Source organism: Topomyia yanbarensis, chromosome 2, assembly GCF_030247195.1.
Source record: "Topomyia yanbarensis strain Yona2022 chromosome 2, ASM3024719v1, whole genome shotgun sequence".
NCBI lineage: Eukaryota > Metazoa > Arthropoda > Insecta > Diptera > Culicidae > Topomyia > Topomyia yanbarensis.
Genome location: NC_080671.1, coordinates 429826456 through 429843695, shown reverse-complemented (window position 1 = coordinate 429843695; position 17240 = coordinate 429826456). Strand labels below are relative to the sequence as shown.

Below are 17240 nucleotides of genomic sequence, written 5' to 3'. Positions count from 1 at the left end.
GGTGGAAAGTCTGGGTGTGACGGCAGCTCCTGCTGTCAAGGGTATCAAGGATCAAAGAGCACAGCAAATATTAGAGCAGACCACAGTGCATACAGCAAGTGGGAGGTTCGAAACGGGTCTTTTATGGAAACAAGACCATGTCGAGTTCCCTCACAGTCATCCGATGGCGGAGAAACGTTTGCAGTGTCTAGAGAAACGTCTATCGAAGAACCCCGAGTTGTATGAAAATGTTCGTCAACAAAGGAATATGGGCAACCAGTGATGAATTGGCTAGTTTCGATACCATCCGAACTTGGTATTTGCCAGTCGGAATAATATTGAATCCAAAAAAGCCTGGAAAAGTGAGGTTGATTTGGGACGCCGCGGCAAAGGTCAAAGGTGTATCATTAAACAAGATGCTGTTGAAAGGACCGGATCAGCTAACACCCCTGTTGTCCGTATTGTTTCGCTACCGCGAACGAAAGGTAGCGATATGCGGAGATATAAAGAAAATTTTGATTGGGAGAAAGATCGAAGTGCACAACTTTTTCTCGGGAGGAAAACTCCTGACATGCCGATGGAGACGATGGTAACAGACGTCGCGATATTTGGTGCGACGTGCTCGCAGTACAGTCGCAGTGAAAAATTTCAACGCAACGGAGAATGAGAAAGAGCACCCTAAGGCTGTAGAGGCTATAAAGAAAAGACACTACGTAGATGATTACCTCGAGAGCTTAGATACTATAGAGGAAGCAGTCGGATTAGCGCTAAAGGTTAGTGAAGTTCACGCGAAGGCCGGGTTTCAGATACGAAACTACAGTTCCAACCATGAAGTTGTGCTGAAATGTATCGGGGAAACAGTGAAATGTTTTGTTACTGATAAAGAGGTAGCTTCCGAACGACTTCTAGGGTTAGTTTGGTTGCCAAATGAGGACGTGTTCTCATTCACGTTGAACCTTGTAACCCGTCAGGGTAACAATTTAGCACTGGGTGGAAATATACCATTTATTGGGTATACACTCCGTACAGTGTATTTGTTTACATGTGTAATTATGCTCACCGCTGTTCGGTACCGTTCACTTTTTCTTGTAAATTTTCTCATTTACGCGTATGTGAACGGTTTTGTTCGTGCAGCTAGGTTAGATAATTTTTGTTAAACATTTGTCAATAACTAACATAGGGCTTAGGTAGGTTACCGCGCTCCTCTTGCTGTTATATTGGTTGCTGTTTATGCCGCAAAGGAGTTGAAAGTTATGCGGCGGTGCGGTTTTGTGGTGATGGTGTTTGTTTTGGTGGAGTGGAAAAGGCGGCCATCGTGAAAAGGACAGAAAGTGACGAACCACGGCGATAAACAGACGTCTGCCAGATTACGTTTTTTGGTTTTCGGGACAGTTTCCCGCCACGATAGCAAGTGTAACGAAGTGCGCGAGTGCGACGGTAAAATCACCCGTCGAGATTGCCGGCCTGTGGTTCGGGCACAGTGAAAACTACGGTGTCGGTTCGCCAACAGGGGTAAGCTAACAGCAAAGGAGCTCTTTCGCTACCCCGGCTAATTAATAAGGAACCGAACATCGACCGTTCTCGCTATAGAGGATAAGTCGAACGAGCCTAGCTCTCCTTTATAGCTAATAGCCAAGGAGAACGAAGCAGGGCGGACAAAGGTTCCCCCTGGGAAGTTTACTGCGGTAACTTCCGGGATCGTTTACGGCGAGTAGACGATCCGGCGATTCGTCGCCAACGTCGCTAGGGAGGTTCCAACAAAGGAGCCAAGCTCACCTCCCTAGCTAAACGCCAAGGACCGCTGCTGGAGCAGCCAACGGAACCCAGACGAGTACGCGGCCGTTGTTGTCCCGGCCTGTCGGAAAGAAACCGCCCGCCTTCCCTTCACCAGCAGCATTGGGATCTCGCATCAGCAGCAGTGAAGGAGAGTTGGTGAAAATAAACGGTAAAGTTAAATTTAATTTGTTTGTTTACTTTTTGTTGTGAAACGAAAATCCGAAATTCTGTGGAAGCACCTAGGCCGCCCTGAAAAGAAGGGTTCGCAGGGGAAACAAGAACCCGAGTAGTGGGCAAACCCCTACTTACAACCTTCGGGATGATGTCAGACGGTTAGTTCAAGGCGAAGTTATTCCCACAATTACTGCGAGTTGTCATGAGCATCTACGATCCTTTGGGTTTCGTTGCGGCGTTTGTGATACATGGAAATGTCATTGTGCAGGATGTATGGCGAGCGAATGTCGGATGGGCCGAAACTATCCCAGATAGGTATGCTGTCGATGGGAAAAGTGGCTCACAGTTCTAAGGAACATGGAGAATATAAAGATCCCTCAATGCTATTTTGCCGGCTTTGGATTCGTTGGAGCTACATATATTCGTTGATGCCAGTGAGCATGCCTTTACAGCTGTAGGCTATTTCAGAATGCTAGATTGAGGACGTGTGTGCTGCGCTCTAGTCTCTTCAAAGACCAAGGGCGCACCGCTTCAACCGTTATCTATCCCGCGTTTAGAACTACTTGCAGCCGTTCTAGGAGCACGACTGAGGAAAAGCATCGAGGAAGGACATTCGTTTAAGATCAAGCGTGAATGGCCAAAGGACGCCGTTGACATCGGGGAGGCCAGCGAAGAAATACGACCAGGCGCATTTAATTTTGAAGCCGATCGTTGTTTTTGAACGTTTCTCGAAGTGGGAACGTCTGCATAAATGCGTTGCGTATGTCCATCGGTTCGTGGACAATTGTCGGCAAGCGAACTCCAAGGTACCGTTGGAAACTGCTGGTTTGTCGAAAGAAGAGTTGCAGAAAGCTGCGCTTAGTTGATGGTGGTTGGCGCATTCGGACGAGTTTCCGGACGAAGTTGCTACATTGAAGCGGAATCTACGAGTGAGAAACGAGGATCGGAAACCATTGGAGAAAAGCGGCAAGATCGCAACAGCCACGCCAGCGATGGACGAGTTCGGGATTCTCCGAGTGGATGGACGGTCGGAGAAAGCAGAATGCCTAACCTATGAGGCTAAATATCCTATTATTCTGCCGAAAGAACATCGGATGACCAGGCTTCTTCTTGATTGGTACCACCGTATGTACCGTCACGCGAACAAAAAAACTACCGTGAATGAAGTTAAGCAGCGATTCTACGTGCCAAGATTGAGAGTTCCAGTACGACTTGCTAGAAAAATTGTACCTGGTGTCGAGTGCATAGAGCTGTACCTGCTGTACTTAAAATGGGTCCGTTACCTCGCGTTAGATTGTCGTTTCATCGCTCGCCGAGGTGCCCCATAGGAAATTTTCTCCGATAATGGTACCCATTTTGTTGGAGTGAGTAGGAAGCTGAAGATAGAGTTGAAAAGGGTCTACAAGGATTTAGCGAGTACGTTCACCGATGCTAATACGCAGTGGCGATTCAATCCTCCTGCGACACCGCACACGGGAGGTTGTTGGGAAAGAGTGGTACGGTCGGTGAAAATCGCACTGGGAGCACTTCCGATGGAGCGTAGATTAGACGAAGAGTCATTCGTCACGTTGTTGGCAGAGGCGGAACATATGATTAATTATCGTCCCCTTACCTTCGTGCCGGTAGAAACTGCTGATACCGAGTCGAGCCATTTTTTGGTGCTGAGCTCCAATGGGGTTCAGCTGCCGGTTAAAAATCCCGTCGACGCGAGGGCTGTAATTCGGAGGAGCTGGAATATGATCCAGCACGCATTGGACAATCTTTGGCGTCGGTGAATAACTAAATATCTGCCTATCTGGCTGATAGTGGACGAGAATGTCAGGAATCGGTGGTTGATGGGACGTGTGGTCCGGATATACCCCGGAAAGGACTGATCAGCTCGTCGTGCAGATGTTCAAACGAGTAGTAGAATTTTGCAACGTCCGCCGATTAAACTCGCTATATTAGACGTAGGAGATGTATGTGACGCCGAAGCTAAAGCTCTCGCGATACGAGGGGGAGTTGTTTGTGTTCCAGCTTCGAGCCAGATAATACCGCAAATAGCGAGTTGTACTGCTAAACGAACTCCGAACAATTACCGCCAACAGTTCAAATAATTTACCACTGATGTTGGTGACGCCAACGTCAAAGAAAAACAAAACTGAACCACGAAGATTGAGAATACCAGTAGAAAATTGAACTCTATCTGTGAGTGAACAAATATCAAAACGAAAAGCGAAAGAAGAAATGAAGACGATGGAAGAACTCACAGTGACGAATATCCGCTTGAATTCGATTAGAAACAAGTTAATGAAAGTGCATTCAGGTTTGGAAACTAGTCTGGAAATACCGAATCCAAATGTGATATGTAAGCAGCTTCAACTGAAAACCATTGACCATTGAGAAAATCAACGTGTCATTTAAGGTGACGTCGCGTATTAATGATTATACGATATGCTTGGAACTACTCATGGTACCCAAAAACACCGGACTTCTGCCAACTAGTAATTTTTAGTAATTTGTTGAGGACTACCAAATAGTGCTGCTGTTCGATGAAAATCTAGATTTTTTGTCGTGACTTACCTTTCAATGTAGGGATCCCTTTTCAAAATTTCGGAAGAAAAATGATGTAAGATTTTGAACGCTTATATCTTTTGTTGTACTGAATGGATTTAATCAATTTCTTCTGCATTTTGTCCAAAAAAATTTGTACCAATGTTGTATTAAATTTTGGAATATGTAGGACATTCATTATCAACGTAAAAATAGTGTTTTGAAAAATCTTCCAAAAACGACTCGGAAAATGGGAAATTTTCAGCCCATCCCGCACAGAGCCGTCAATATGGTGCACCAACCGAACAATAAAATGACGAAAAGTTTTAAATATAGGTTCACTACATGTTTGTTCCTATGATTATTCGTATTGGGTTGCTTGACGAAAAAGCAGTTGGTGGGGGAAAGCTGGCATATTAGTTTTGGTTATGCCATTAGAGGCGGACGGAAAGGAAAGGCTCATGATCGCACGAGAACGAGCGAGAAAGCGATAGTAGTGTAAATTAGCGAAAGCGTTACGTACATTTTGAACCTTAATAACTTTCCTTCTACTGAACGGATTGCTAATCTTGTTTCATAAATCGGAATGAAAACGTTCAACGCTTGCTACCGATACGTTGTTTGCTATATAAAATGTGTTTAAATAGTTCAAAAACTACTTTAAGTGAAAGTAGTGAATGATAAAACCTATGAATAGTGGTGTCGCTGCTTTTCTCAATGCCTCAGACGTGTGTAAGACGCAGTGCATAACGGATGTGCGTTCTAGATGTTAGGTCGTGAGAAGCTGCATCGGACGACCAATCAAATCGGCTACCACCGGAGAGGAGAAGAAAAACGTTGGTTGAGGTAGTGGCGGCGAGAAGGCTAAGAAACGCAGTCACTGAAAAGACGGTAGCAACTGCCACTAAAAATGCCACCAAAACATAGAAGGCTGCAGCGAACAAGCCGAAGACCCAAAAGCCAAAGAAGGCCGCCAAACCTGCCAAGAAAGCTGCCCGAAGAAGATAAGTTAATTCATGCGTCTCTAATGTTGCCAACAGTCCTTTTCAGGACTAACAAAATACTTGTAGTGGTGCTTATTTTCCGTTAGCGCTGTTAATTGTAGATGGATTTGTGTCATAGTTATATGCAAACCGTCCTTAGGATGAATATATAATGGAAAATGAATTTTATTAGGAAGTTCCTTTTATTAATTTGCATAATTAAAAATAACTAAATAAGAAAATATTTTTCAAATTAATGTGCAAACCCGAAGGTTTTTGCAAATCCTTCCAAGAAAATCAGTGAATGTGGCAACTCTGCCACTAAGCGAAAGCTATACCAAAATATTTTCATTTATCGCACAAAAGGATGGCCTTCCATCTGCACCGAAAAGTTAATAAATAGGAACACCTTGATGCAAAGCGTACTCATTCGGTGTGAGCTGCGAAAGGGGAATGTTCATATGTATGTACGCAGTAGAAACAAATCGTCGGCAAGGTTTGAATCGTTTTAAAAGATTCTCGTCTTGTATCACCATAGTTATCTACAAACCGTCCTTATTAGGACGAATGCATAATGGAAAAAAGATGGGTTGGTAATGTATATGACATAACAGGGATGTCGTGACCACACTTCGAAGTTATTTCAAATCTTGCAAAGCATAAATTGACGTAATTTCAATTATTGTTCCTATATGAATGAAATGACAAATTTTCAGGGTAACACGGCAATAACTTTGCAATTTATAGAACAATTTTATATTTTTAGTTATCATATAATAACTGTCATCTCTTCCAAACAACTTAACCCTCTGCTGCCATCCCCGTGGTTTTGCGGGGTTAAGGAGAATCATTGTAAAATGTCCAATACACGATTTTATGTTGTTACCTCCACTAAAACCACTTCAAAATACTCCCACCTTTCATACATGTACATTGTCTGCTTGTTGAAATCATTATATGAAATTATTGACCTGTATTCAATGCGGAGAACTCGGTAATGAAATTGTTTTACTGAATAGACTAACGAACGGGATTTCCAGGAAAATTTCACTGAGCCCGGTGAATCGAATTTAATGCGTAAAATTTAGCCATTTGAAAGAGATATAAGCAGAATTTTAAGAATATGATCATCGCGGTTATTTCCCGGACATTACCCGGCCCTAGTTTTTCGCTAAGCGTGATTCATTTCTGTGCGCTAGGAAAAAGATTCCGATGGTTGTTTCGAGAGATTTTAACATTGATATTTCAAAGCAAGGAAAAATGAAATTTGTTCATTTCATGAATGAATGTCTCAACGAGATTAGAATCCAGCGCATCCCCTATCAACGCAGACGCCAACAACAAAGGTTCTTTTCAGAACCACCATAATTATTATAAAGAATAACTTGAAACATTCCCACATATTTCATTGAGTATCATTTGATTTGAATTACAAGTCAAACGAGTAGTCACGACACTCCGGTTATGTCCTAGACATTACCCACCCATCTTTTTTTGTTGAAGACGAACCACTGCGACCAGTATTTAGATCTATTGTGGTATCTCTAGATATATTAGTACGAAGCTTTTGGGAACTCGAGTTTTTTGAAGATATCGAATTGCCATGTGCAATCACCGTGGAATAATGTCTGCAACATTTCGAGAAGACACATGAGCGTACAGCGGAAGGTATTTGGAGCGTTTGACATTCAACGACAAGACGGAATAGCTGGGAGATTCTAGGAGCATGGCTGAGAAACGCTTCTATAGCTTAGAGAGGCGTTTGGGCGGAACTCCAGAATTGAAGATGCAATATAAGGAAGTTTTGAAAGATTATGAAATGCTTGGTCACATGATGATCGCGAATACGAATCCTGGTGATTTGTGGGCATTCTATCTACCGCATCACTACTTTCTCAAACCCACTAGTACGACTACGAAATCAAATACAAATGATCGGATCCATCGTACTAAAAGGTTTCGTTTCGATTCTTTCGAATTTTTCTTCCATCGGATTTGCTCTTGTAGCCGACATTCCCAAAATGTATCGGTAAGTCGCTGTACACCAGGATGATCGCAGATATCAGAAAATTCTGTGACGAGAATCCTCAAACGAGCCGTTGAAAATTGTTATATTTAGAAAGATGAGCTCTATCGGCTTATCAAATAAAAAGAGAATTTTATTCTTCATTTAATTACCCAATTGCGCGAAGTCGGTGTTACATCTAACTGTAGTGTAACGAATCTATCTCCTTTTTTACACCAGCCACAACCGCTTAGCACCATTGCGAAAACAAAAAACCCTCTTTGACTTCAGTAAACTTTGCCTTCCTACCTCTCGTCATCCGAGTAATCGGCGACCGTAGTCTTTCGGCGCTTCAGCAGAACCCTGGTCGTATTCGGTATAACCGTGGTTATACGGCGTTTCAGTTTCTTCCTAGTGACAGTGCTGCCGTTCGTAGCGGTCTCAATTTCCTCTGCCGTTGTGTCCATCACCGTCCAAGGTTCTGTCGTTACGTTCATCGCCGTCGTCGAAGGTTCTTCGGATGCAAGGGTACTGTTGTTTACAGGTGACTCCTGCACGGTTCCGTTATTGGTCGAATTGGTGTCGAAGTACAGTAAGTTAAAGTAACCCTGATGAAAAAAAATAGGTGATTCATGTATTCACAATCGATTGTCACAAATAATGAACAATCTTACTATGTAGGGCTGTACTTTGTCAACACTCTGTGAAATATACTGGTTAATATGTTAGCTAATATGTTAGGTTTTTTGTCAATATACCGATAACACAGATACTCCTGGGAAGAAACTAAATTGCTTCGTGGTAGTCCTTATTTTTATCGCCGCATTTTGATGCTGAAAAGGAAATGACAAACCGAGATATTATATACAAGGTCGATCAAAAGTTTTGCAGTGTATGACCTTAGTAGTGGAAATCCGATGCGAGGGTCGCCGTGTCGTCTAAAACAATGAAATAAATAACCAATTGAAATGATTTACAACTATTTCTCATGTGACTCGAACTTACCGAGGCCCTCGTCGTTTTTGCTGTGATTCTCTACAGTATTGAGTCAAAAAATATAATCAAGAAATTTAATTTAGATATTTTGCTTCATTAGTAATATTAGGTTTGTTCCAGTACATGGAAGTTACTCCCTGTTGCTCCGGAGCAAAAAATTCTTGCTCCTTTTCATTCCGGTTTGCCACCAGAAGAAGAAAAAAGAGAAGATGATAGTACAGGAACGATTTTCTCCCTGTTTGCTCCGGAGTACTTCCAGTTTCTCCTAGTACTGGAACAAACCTATTATTACTTACTAGTGGTGCTGCAGTCGTTCGCTGAGTTGCCTTAACCAATTTGTTCGATTGACGCGACTGAGTAGTTTTTAATGTTGTTTTCGTCGTTTTAGCACCAGTTCTCTGGAATTCGGTGAAAAAGAGGAAAAAACATAAATCTAGTTGTTTCACTTTCTTTCACAAAATTTTAACTTACTATTGGTGCAGTCGTTCGCTGATTTGCGTTTATCAATTTTCCGGATTGACGCGAATGAGTAGTAGTTTTCAATGCCGCTCGACATGACCTGTTTCGAGTTGTTGTTCGTGCTTTACGTGGGATTGTCTGGCTTAGCACTTCCTGGAGGCATATGGCGGCCAGAAGGAGTAGTAGCAATTTTTTGGTTTTCATTTTTTCGAATCGTTGAATGGCTTCTTGCATACGAAAGAGCCTAGGAATTTGAAAAGTGGTGGCGCCTTTTTCCGTTTCTATTTACTAGTTTGAACAAGGATCAATTTAAAATGAATTAAGCTGTAATTGGCAGCTGGCAGTGATTACTAGTGTACTGAATACGGATTAATTTAAGCTAGTTTATCATCACAACAAATTGCTAGTGGGAATTAGTTTGGAGCTGGAAAAAAAGATTTGTCGTTCGTTAGCCTTAGTCGCCCAGTCTGGTGATACATGAGCTCTCCTCTGTTTCCTATGCCAGTAACCAGTATTCCATCGTTTTGACGATATATTCAGGAAGACGGGTTTATACAAATGCGAGATCTCAGTGCACAGTGGTCCAGGAAGCGAAATTAGCGGGAAACAATTGTTAACGCATTCATCTTTAGGTTTAGAGACTTGGTGTCTTAGAAACATTTATTGTGCGTGACAAACAGCATCTTTTGGCTGAAACGGTTTTAGGGTGGCCCTTAAAATGTCAAAGTTGTAGACATTATTTCAAATTATAGTTCAGAGAGAATGATACTTTCTTCTGCAATCTTCTAGAACAATTAAATCTGAGCAACTTTGTTGAAGATACTAACTTTGTATCTCAAACCGTTTACATTTTATAGTGAGTTCCATATCATAACTTAGGGTGTCTCTCAAAAAAGCAGTTTTCTCCGTACAGTTTTTTAATATGATTTTTCTCACAAAAGTACCCTTCGGTGTACTTTTAGAGGATGATTAGAGGCAACTTTTGCTGAAGAAAGGAAAATTTTATCTTGTCTGGTTCAAAAGTTATATTTAAATTTCACTTAAAAATACGCCCTTTTCAAATGTCGATATCTCAAAAGGGGGCAAACGAAAATTGATAATTTTGATTGCATTTGAAAGGCTGTACTTTTGCCTATAATATATTGAAAAATTGGAGAACGCTTTTTTGTCTTTCTCAAATAAATCAAATTTAAGTAAAAGCATTTTTGCGTATAATCCTACAGCGCTCATATTAAAAAATATTTGTTTTACGCGGATTCTGTGAATTCTTGTCAAGACTTTTCAAGGATCACATACATTTGCAGGCTTTTCATATTGCAAATAGGGTGATGACCCTATTTTGGGCTCAGTCGTTAGGGTGGCACTTTCTATCATTAATTACTAGACCTATGTACAATCGTTGAAATGCATATAAATTATGATCAATGCGTTAGGGTCAATATATTTGCTTTATTCCTGAAAATCATTCGCGCAATTCTCTGTTTTCATCTTTGTCGATGAAGCTTTGATCATACCCATTAATTTTTGTAGTAGAAGATTAGTTTGATGATTTAAAAACCACAATAAGCGCGTCTTTTAAAGATTACTGATAGTGTGTGTAATACTGGAAATCGTTACATCTTAGCTGCAATGAGTCGAACTCTCTTCAGTTCCCCATTTGATAATCGAAATCATGCTTAGTTTCTGGGTTTCAGTATTGCACTTGATGCACTAAATTAAGCTCTTTGCAGAGTGGTCTACCAAATCTACTACAGTCGTTTTAAAGTACTTGAATGATTCTCTTATTTCATTTAAAAATATTAAAAACTATGTTGAATAATTTGATGCATTTATATAACAGAAGGATATCAGATTTTTTTTACTTCAACAATACTGTTATATGAAGGTCAATTTTGTTTTTTGGTTTGAGGTTAGTAGATTGCACATCTTGGTACTGCTACCTGCTGAAACCGTTCCTGCAAATGAACCAAATCGCTTGTAAATTTGTGTAGATTTTGGGAAATCTTGGCAATAATTGAAAGCAAATTATAGGTCAAGTCATTGGTGATTGGTGGTCTTTACCCTATCTGCATTATGAAAAACCTCCAAATGTATGTGATCCTTGAAAAGTCGTTATAAGAATTCACAGAATCAGCGTAAAACAAATATTTTTTAATATGAGCGCTGTAGGATTATACGCAAAAATGCTTTTACTTAAATTTGATTTATTTGAGAAAGACAAAAAAGCGTTCTCCAATTTTTCATAATATTGTAGACAAAACTACAGCCTTTCAAATGCAATCAAAGTTATCAATTTTCGTTTGCCCCCTTTTGAGATATCGACATTTGAAAAGGACGTATTTTTAAGTGAAAATTAAGTATAAATTTTGAACTAGACAAGATAAAAATTTTCTTTCTTCAGCAAAAGTTGCCTCTAATCATCCTCTAAAAGTACACTGAAGGGTACTTTTGTGAGAAAAATCATATTAAAAAACTGTACGGAGAAAACTGCTTTTTTGAGAGACACCCTAAGTTATGATATGGAACTCACTATAAAATGCAAACGGTTTGAGATACAAAGTTAGTATCTTCAACAAAGTTGCTCAGATTTAATTGTTCTAGAAGATTGCAGAAGAAAGTATCATTCTCTTTGAACTATAATTTGACATAATGCTTGCAACTTTGACATTTTAAGGGCCACCCTAAAACCGTTTCAGCCAAAAGATGCTGTTTGTCACGCATAATAAATGTTTCTAAGACACCAAATCTCTAACCCTAAAGATGAATGCGTTAACAATTGTTTCCCGCTAATTTCGCTTCCTGGACCACTATGCAGTGTGTGTATTTGAAACGTCAGATATCTCAATCCGATACGTTCTATGAACGCACTACGGGGAAGCTTGTGGCCAAAAATCGAAAATTGCATCAACTCCAATGTAAACCAATTTTATACTGAATGTTTATATACAGGGTGTTTGGTTCATGGTTAAGAATCTCTCGGGGGGTGATAGACTGCCATATTTGGAGAAAAAAATTGTTCTACACATACCACCAAATCTCAACCGTTACAGAGTTATTGAACTTTTAGTGTAAATAACTTATTTGTCTTAAAATACCTCTAACTTTAAAAGTATACTTTGTATTTTAAATGTTTCAGTTCCATTCGAATGGTGAGAAAATTTCCTATTGAATAGTGTTCTCATATCTTTTAAGTAATTAGTTTTAATTACCTTTTAACTGTAAAGTAGTTAAAAGTTAGTGTTTTTCAGGAGGCTTTTGCTAATTTTCTCGAAATAATGAAGTATGATTATAGCAATATCCATTATCCAAAAGTTGGGTTTTAGGACGATTCATGATTTGTTCTTGGACGTCATATTTCTATCTCTTCTCATTTCTTTGTAATTTCATTACTATACTTTTCCTGTAACCGACTTGCAAGTGCTTAAAAGACTCTAATCTAAAAAATATGCTTTATATCGTTATTTACAAGATTTCATTTGAACGCTGGGAAAATGTCCTATCAGTGTATGTACAAATATCTTTTAGTTAAGTGTACTAAATGATTTTTTTCTAACGAAATAACTCAAAATTTGTGTTTTTTGGTGAGTTTTTTAATTATTCTAATTATTAATCAACAAAATTTATCGTAACTATTGTTCATTTGATGCCCCTTAATGTTCTCTATAACTTTTTATTAGACACTTTGTCTATATCTCTTTTCATTTTGCTGCTATTTAATAATTAACACAGCATGAGCTCGCCACAAATGTAGTGGGTTCGAAATCATTATTTTTGCATATGAAACGATGTGATAAAAACGATTTTGCGTCGAAACCAAAAGAGATAATTGAATGGAGTCAAAGAAAGAACTGTAGAACTTGCTGAGATGCATTATTTCCATGATAATAATGGTGATGTTTGTTATTTACTCTTTTAAGAAAATTAACGAAAATGCTAATAATAGCACTAACTTTAAACTAATTTACTTTTAAAAGAATACTAAATTCACTTAACTGAAAGGTATTAATACATTTTTCACTGTAAAATTTTCCTGGCTTTTGAATAAAAAGAAAAAAAGTACAATGAGTGCCGTAATTTTTCAATTAGAGCTGGTACTAGTGGAAATGAGATAAAAATATCCAAGTTGAATAACCCAAAATCATGAAAATAAGAAAAGGTAAGTGTATCATGTCAAAGAACGAATTAAGCAGCTCGTCAAGACTAACAATCTGAATTATTAAAATGATGAGGTTAACTATAAGGATTTTCAAGAAATGAACGAAAAATCGTTTGAAATTGTTCAATTTTCAATAAATTACTTTGAAAAGGCTACTTAAACTCATTAGCTGAAACATGTGAGGGCATCACTCAATGCGAAATTTTCTCACCTTTCGAATGGAACTAAAACATTTAAAATACAAAGTACACTTTTAAAGTTAGAGGTATTTTAAGACAAATAAGTTATTTACACTAAAAGTTCAATAACTCTGTAACAGTTGAGATTTGATGGTATGTGTAGAACTTTTTTTTTTCTTCAAATATGACAGTTTATCACCCCCGAGAGATTCTTAACCATGAGCCAAACACCCTGTATACTCTAGCTAAGAAATTCCCAGAGTATCTCGGAAATATATGTAACTAAACTGTGTAATATGGATGTCTAAAAATTAAACTTATGAAAAATAGACATATCCCGTGCGTTTTCTCAACTGTTCATATTTTTGCTGAATTTTGAATAAAACATATCATCAATCATCAATGATCAAATATGTCATTTTAAAGCTAAGAATGCTACCTTTGTGATAATATTATCGGAAATGCATATATATATATATATATTTCATTGGTAAGGAGTTATATGCAAAATAACCATTCAAAGTCCTACAATATACACAAATTGGATCCGGGAAAAAAGTCCCCCAATGTCCCCCGAAATTCTCGATGGGGGATGCAAGGATAATGTATCTTCTAACTTATAGCGAAGATTTTAGTTGCCCGAATTTGCCCTAAACTGAGAACGCATCACTTGAAGTTTTAAAGGCAATCTTAACTAATAGACCAGAAAAGGATACTTCAGTACATGTTTCAGTTGAGTGCTTCATATTCCACACCGAAATGAGCGTGGATTACAATTAGAGTCTATGTATTGAAAAGATAGTTGATCTGACTACATTTTCGTCTTACAACATTACTGTGTAGCAATAAATGGTACTGAGTTGTACTGGAATTCCCAACTTACAGTTAACACGATCACTGTAACCAAATATTTGAAATTCTTAAATTGCATGATTTCTAATTTCAAAAATGTTCATGCTTATATTAATGAACCCCGGAATCGTCAAAAGCAGCTTTTGCGAACAGGAAAATTTTTATGGCCACTCGTAATATAAAAATATTTCAATACTTATTCTGATAGTTTTACCCATTTCGTTTTCGTGATATTGGTTTTTATAGGATTCATTATACTATATCTCCGGAACAAGAGTTGCAAATGAAACAACCATTAATCCCAAACTGTAAATATGAAGAAGATATATTGACATTGTAATCAACTGAAAGAGCGACATTACCTTAAAATAATCACTAAATAGCCTACGCACTTGAAGCTCCTTTCTATTCACTTCTATTTAAATAAATAAATTATAATATTTATCTGTCTCTTTCGCGACTTGCATTATCTTTCCATTATTATTTATTTGAAGGTTAGAAAGCACATGATATCTGAGCTTTTCTTTTTTTTATCTATTTTTGAGTTTTTTGAAGCCAAAGTCCCTCCATCCCAAAGGAGTGACATTAACCTTCTTAGAATAGTCACTCCCAACAATTTATCATATCCATATTCATATTCAAAAGGAAACGGTTGGTACGGTTGTCCTCGTTTCTTTTTCCTTTAAGTTTTGAAATGATTCGTTAATCAAATTATTCTTTATTTGAATAATTTAATTCTGAAACATCTTTAAACCCAACTCTTCACAGTAGGCCTGGCCGTTTTAATATTTGCAACATATGAAAATATTCTTCAAATATGGTCAAGGCTTCTGTCTGTCACGTTACATTTTTACGCATATTTCATAAGATAAGTCAGCAATAACAATAAAACCATATTCTATCACAACTGCACATTATTAAGGTCATTAAACCGCACATTTTTTCTACAGAAAGTTTTTTTCTATCATGAGCCGTTTTCACTTTATTGTCACTTTGATACGTCTGTCACGTTACACAATTTTCGCAGTTAGTTTGGAGGTTGCCCGACTAAATAGAAAAAGTCTGTTCCGTTGGCCCCCAAATTTACATGAAAACACTTTTAAGTTGAAGCTTAGAAAGCAAGGAAGAGTTTGAAATATAGTTTTCCTGAAGAAAAACTTTGTTTTCGATTTTATGGAGTATTCTCAATGATCTGTCACGTTACAACCAGAATCTGTCACGTTACAGTTCTGCATTTTCATTGAAGCAAGGATATCAAGACAATCGTACACAAATCATCCTTAATCTAGGTACTGGGTATTAACGGGAAATTTCATGTTTTTTTTTTGAAAAATATATTGGTTTTAATGAACAAACGTGAATAACTTTTGAAAAGGTCGTAATTTCACGAAGTAACATATTATGTCGAGGGAAAATCCAAAATAACTTGAAAACATCTGCATTTTGAAGGCTAATTTTTCGTAAGCATTTTGAATTGAAAACCCATTATGAAATACATTCTATAACTAAATTATTTAAAGAAAAAAAAAATTAAATGAAAATTCAAAATTAAAAGAATTATTGAAATATGTTAAAACTTTTTATTGTTATTTTCTCTACGATGCAATTATATTTTAAAGTTTTTTTTATTTGCAATTAAATTTTAAACGTGTTATGTTTTTTGCGTTTGGTATTTGTAAGTAATTTATTAAAAGGGCGTATTTTCACTACTAGATATTTTTGTTGAAAAAAAAATCAAAATATTTCGAAAAAAATTCTTAAGAGCATTTTGCTTCGAAATTATATTTAGTATTAATATTGCATAAGAAAATTATATTTATGACTGGCAAATACTAAGAAATTTAGAAGAATACATGAAGTTAAAAATGTTTTCTTACTAATAACTTCCTAATAGTGCAATTATAGTTTCATCAGTTTTCAGGCTTTCGTTAACAAAAAAAACTTTGTTTTTCTGTAATGGTATTTTCATTTTTTTGTTTATTTGACAATTTTTGGCGTTTTTTTTTGAAAAATTTAACCAAAAAATATTCACACAGAACAATTAATTCCCTAGAACTCGCTATCGTATAGTTTTGCTGCACAAATGGCGATTTTCGAAAAATATATATTGAAAGTAGTGCATTCAAGATTCCATACGCTCTTTTTAAATATTACTCTTGAATAAAAATTGTTTGTTTAATATTGAAAAATACTTAGTCTCCCATATACATGAAACGTAAAAGGTTTCATCAGAATCAAAGATGGTCACCAATATTGACGCAATTGAATCAAACTTGATAGAATTGCTTTATAGCAGAAAAAATCTGTCACGTTACATAAGATAAACTGTGTTTTCTTAAAAATTAATAAAACTTTAAAGTTTTCACAATACAATTTCAAAAAGTAGACTCAAAGTAGTAAGAAAAAATGCAGGTTAGACATTGTATGCATGCTGTTGGTGTGGTCCACAAAACTTTTTTGAATTTCTGATCTGTCACGTTACAAGTTATTTGGTTTCCATTACTTCACAACTGAAAATAGGCAATAATCCATATTCATAAAAAAATTTCAAGCAATATCATCAGATTTAAATTAGACTACGATAGAAAAATGTGGTTGCAAGCAAAATGTTGAAAATATGGATTTTGTTTACCTTTTTATTTCCTTACGGTCTTTTAGTCACTTTCAGGTCATGCAAGTAGCATCAACAAACTTTCACAAATGACAGACATGAAATTTTTTTCTGGGATCCCCATTCATATTTTTTAATATTAGAGGTTATATACATACGGAAAACAAACAGTTTGACGCAAAATTTGATAAAAAATAATTTCGCCTGTGGTTGCCATTGACATGAAAAACAGTAGTGTTTTCCAGGATGCTTTTCAATACTGGCTGTGTAAGGGTTAGAATAGAATAGAATAGAACACTTTGAAGCCAAAGTCCCATTTTCTCTAAAAAAAATGCACAAATATTTTTATGTAAAAATAGTTTTGATAATAATTTTGTCACAAGTTTTTATTTTTACCTGGAGAATGATGTGAAGAAAAATTTCGAAACGATTGGTCCAGTAGATTTTGAGTTATGATGCACACCGTATTTTTTCGGGGTGTCTTCGTAAATTCACTGTCACTTGACCAATAAAAATTTAAGAAAATATTGTTCAAATA

General features: G+C 37.2%; 2 protein-coding genes across 4 annotated transcripts in view; one reads left to right on the top strand and one right to left on the bottom strand.

Moving 5' to 3' along the window:
- Positions 1 to 17240, top strand: part of LOC131685362 (isocitrate dehydrogenase [NAD] subunit gamma, mitochondrial) — a 67609-nt gene that overhangs the window by 8176 nt on the left and 42193 nt on the right. The window lies entirely within an intron of this gene.
- Positions 7755 to 9108, bottom strand: LOC131686078 (salivary glue protein Sgs-3-like). Its single transcript, XM_058970216.1, has 7 exons — positions 8917 to 9108; positions 8742 to 8843; positions 8455 to 8484; positions 8349 to 8387; positions 8208 to 8282; positions 8124 to 8150; positions 7755 to 8057 (listed from the first exon to the last, which is right to left on the bottom strand). Exons 1-7 carry the CDS (start codon positions 9106 to 9108, stop codon positions 7755 to 7757), a joined length of 768 nt encoding a protein of 255 aa, XP_058826199.1.

What these genes read in the sequence shown, in the direction of transcription:
- LOC131686078 (XM_058970216.1), bottom strand. Translation starts at nt 9,108, where the DNA reads ATGAAAACCAAAAAATTGCTACTACTCCTTCTGGCCGCCATATGCCTC. An exon ending in GAACGACTGCAGCACCACTA is followed by an intron (nt 8,485 to 8,741) that starts GTAAGTAATAAT and finishes TCAATACTGTAG; the next exon opens with AGAATCACAGCAAAAACGAC. An exon ending in CAGGAGTATCTGTGTTATCG is followed by an intron (nt 8,151 to 8,207) that starts GTATATTGACAA and finishes TATATTTCACAG; the next exon opens with AGTGTTGACAAAGTACAGCC.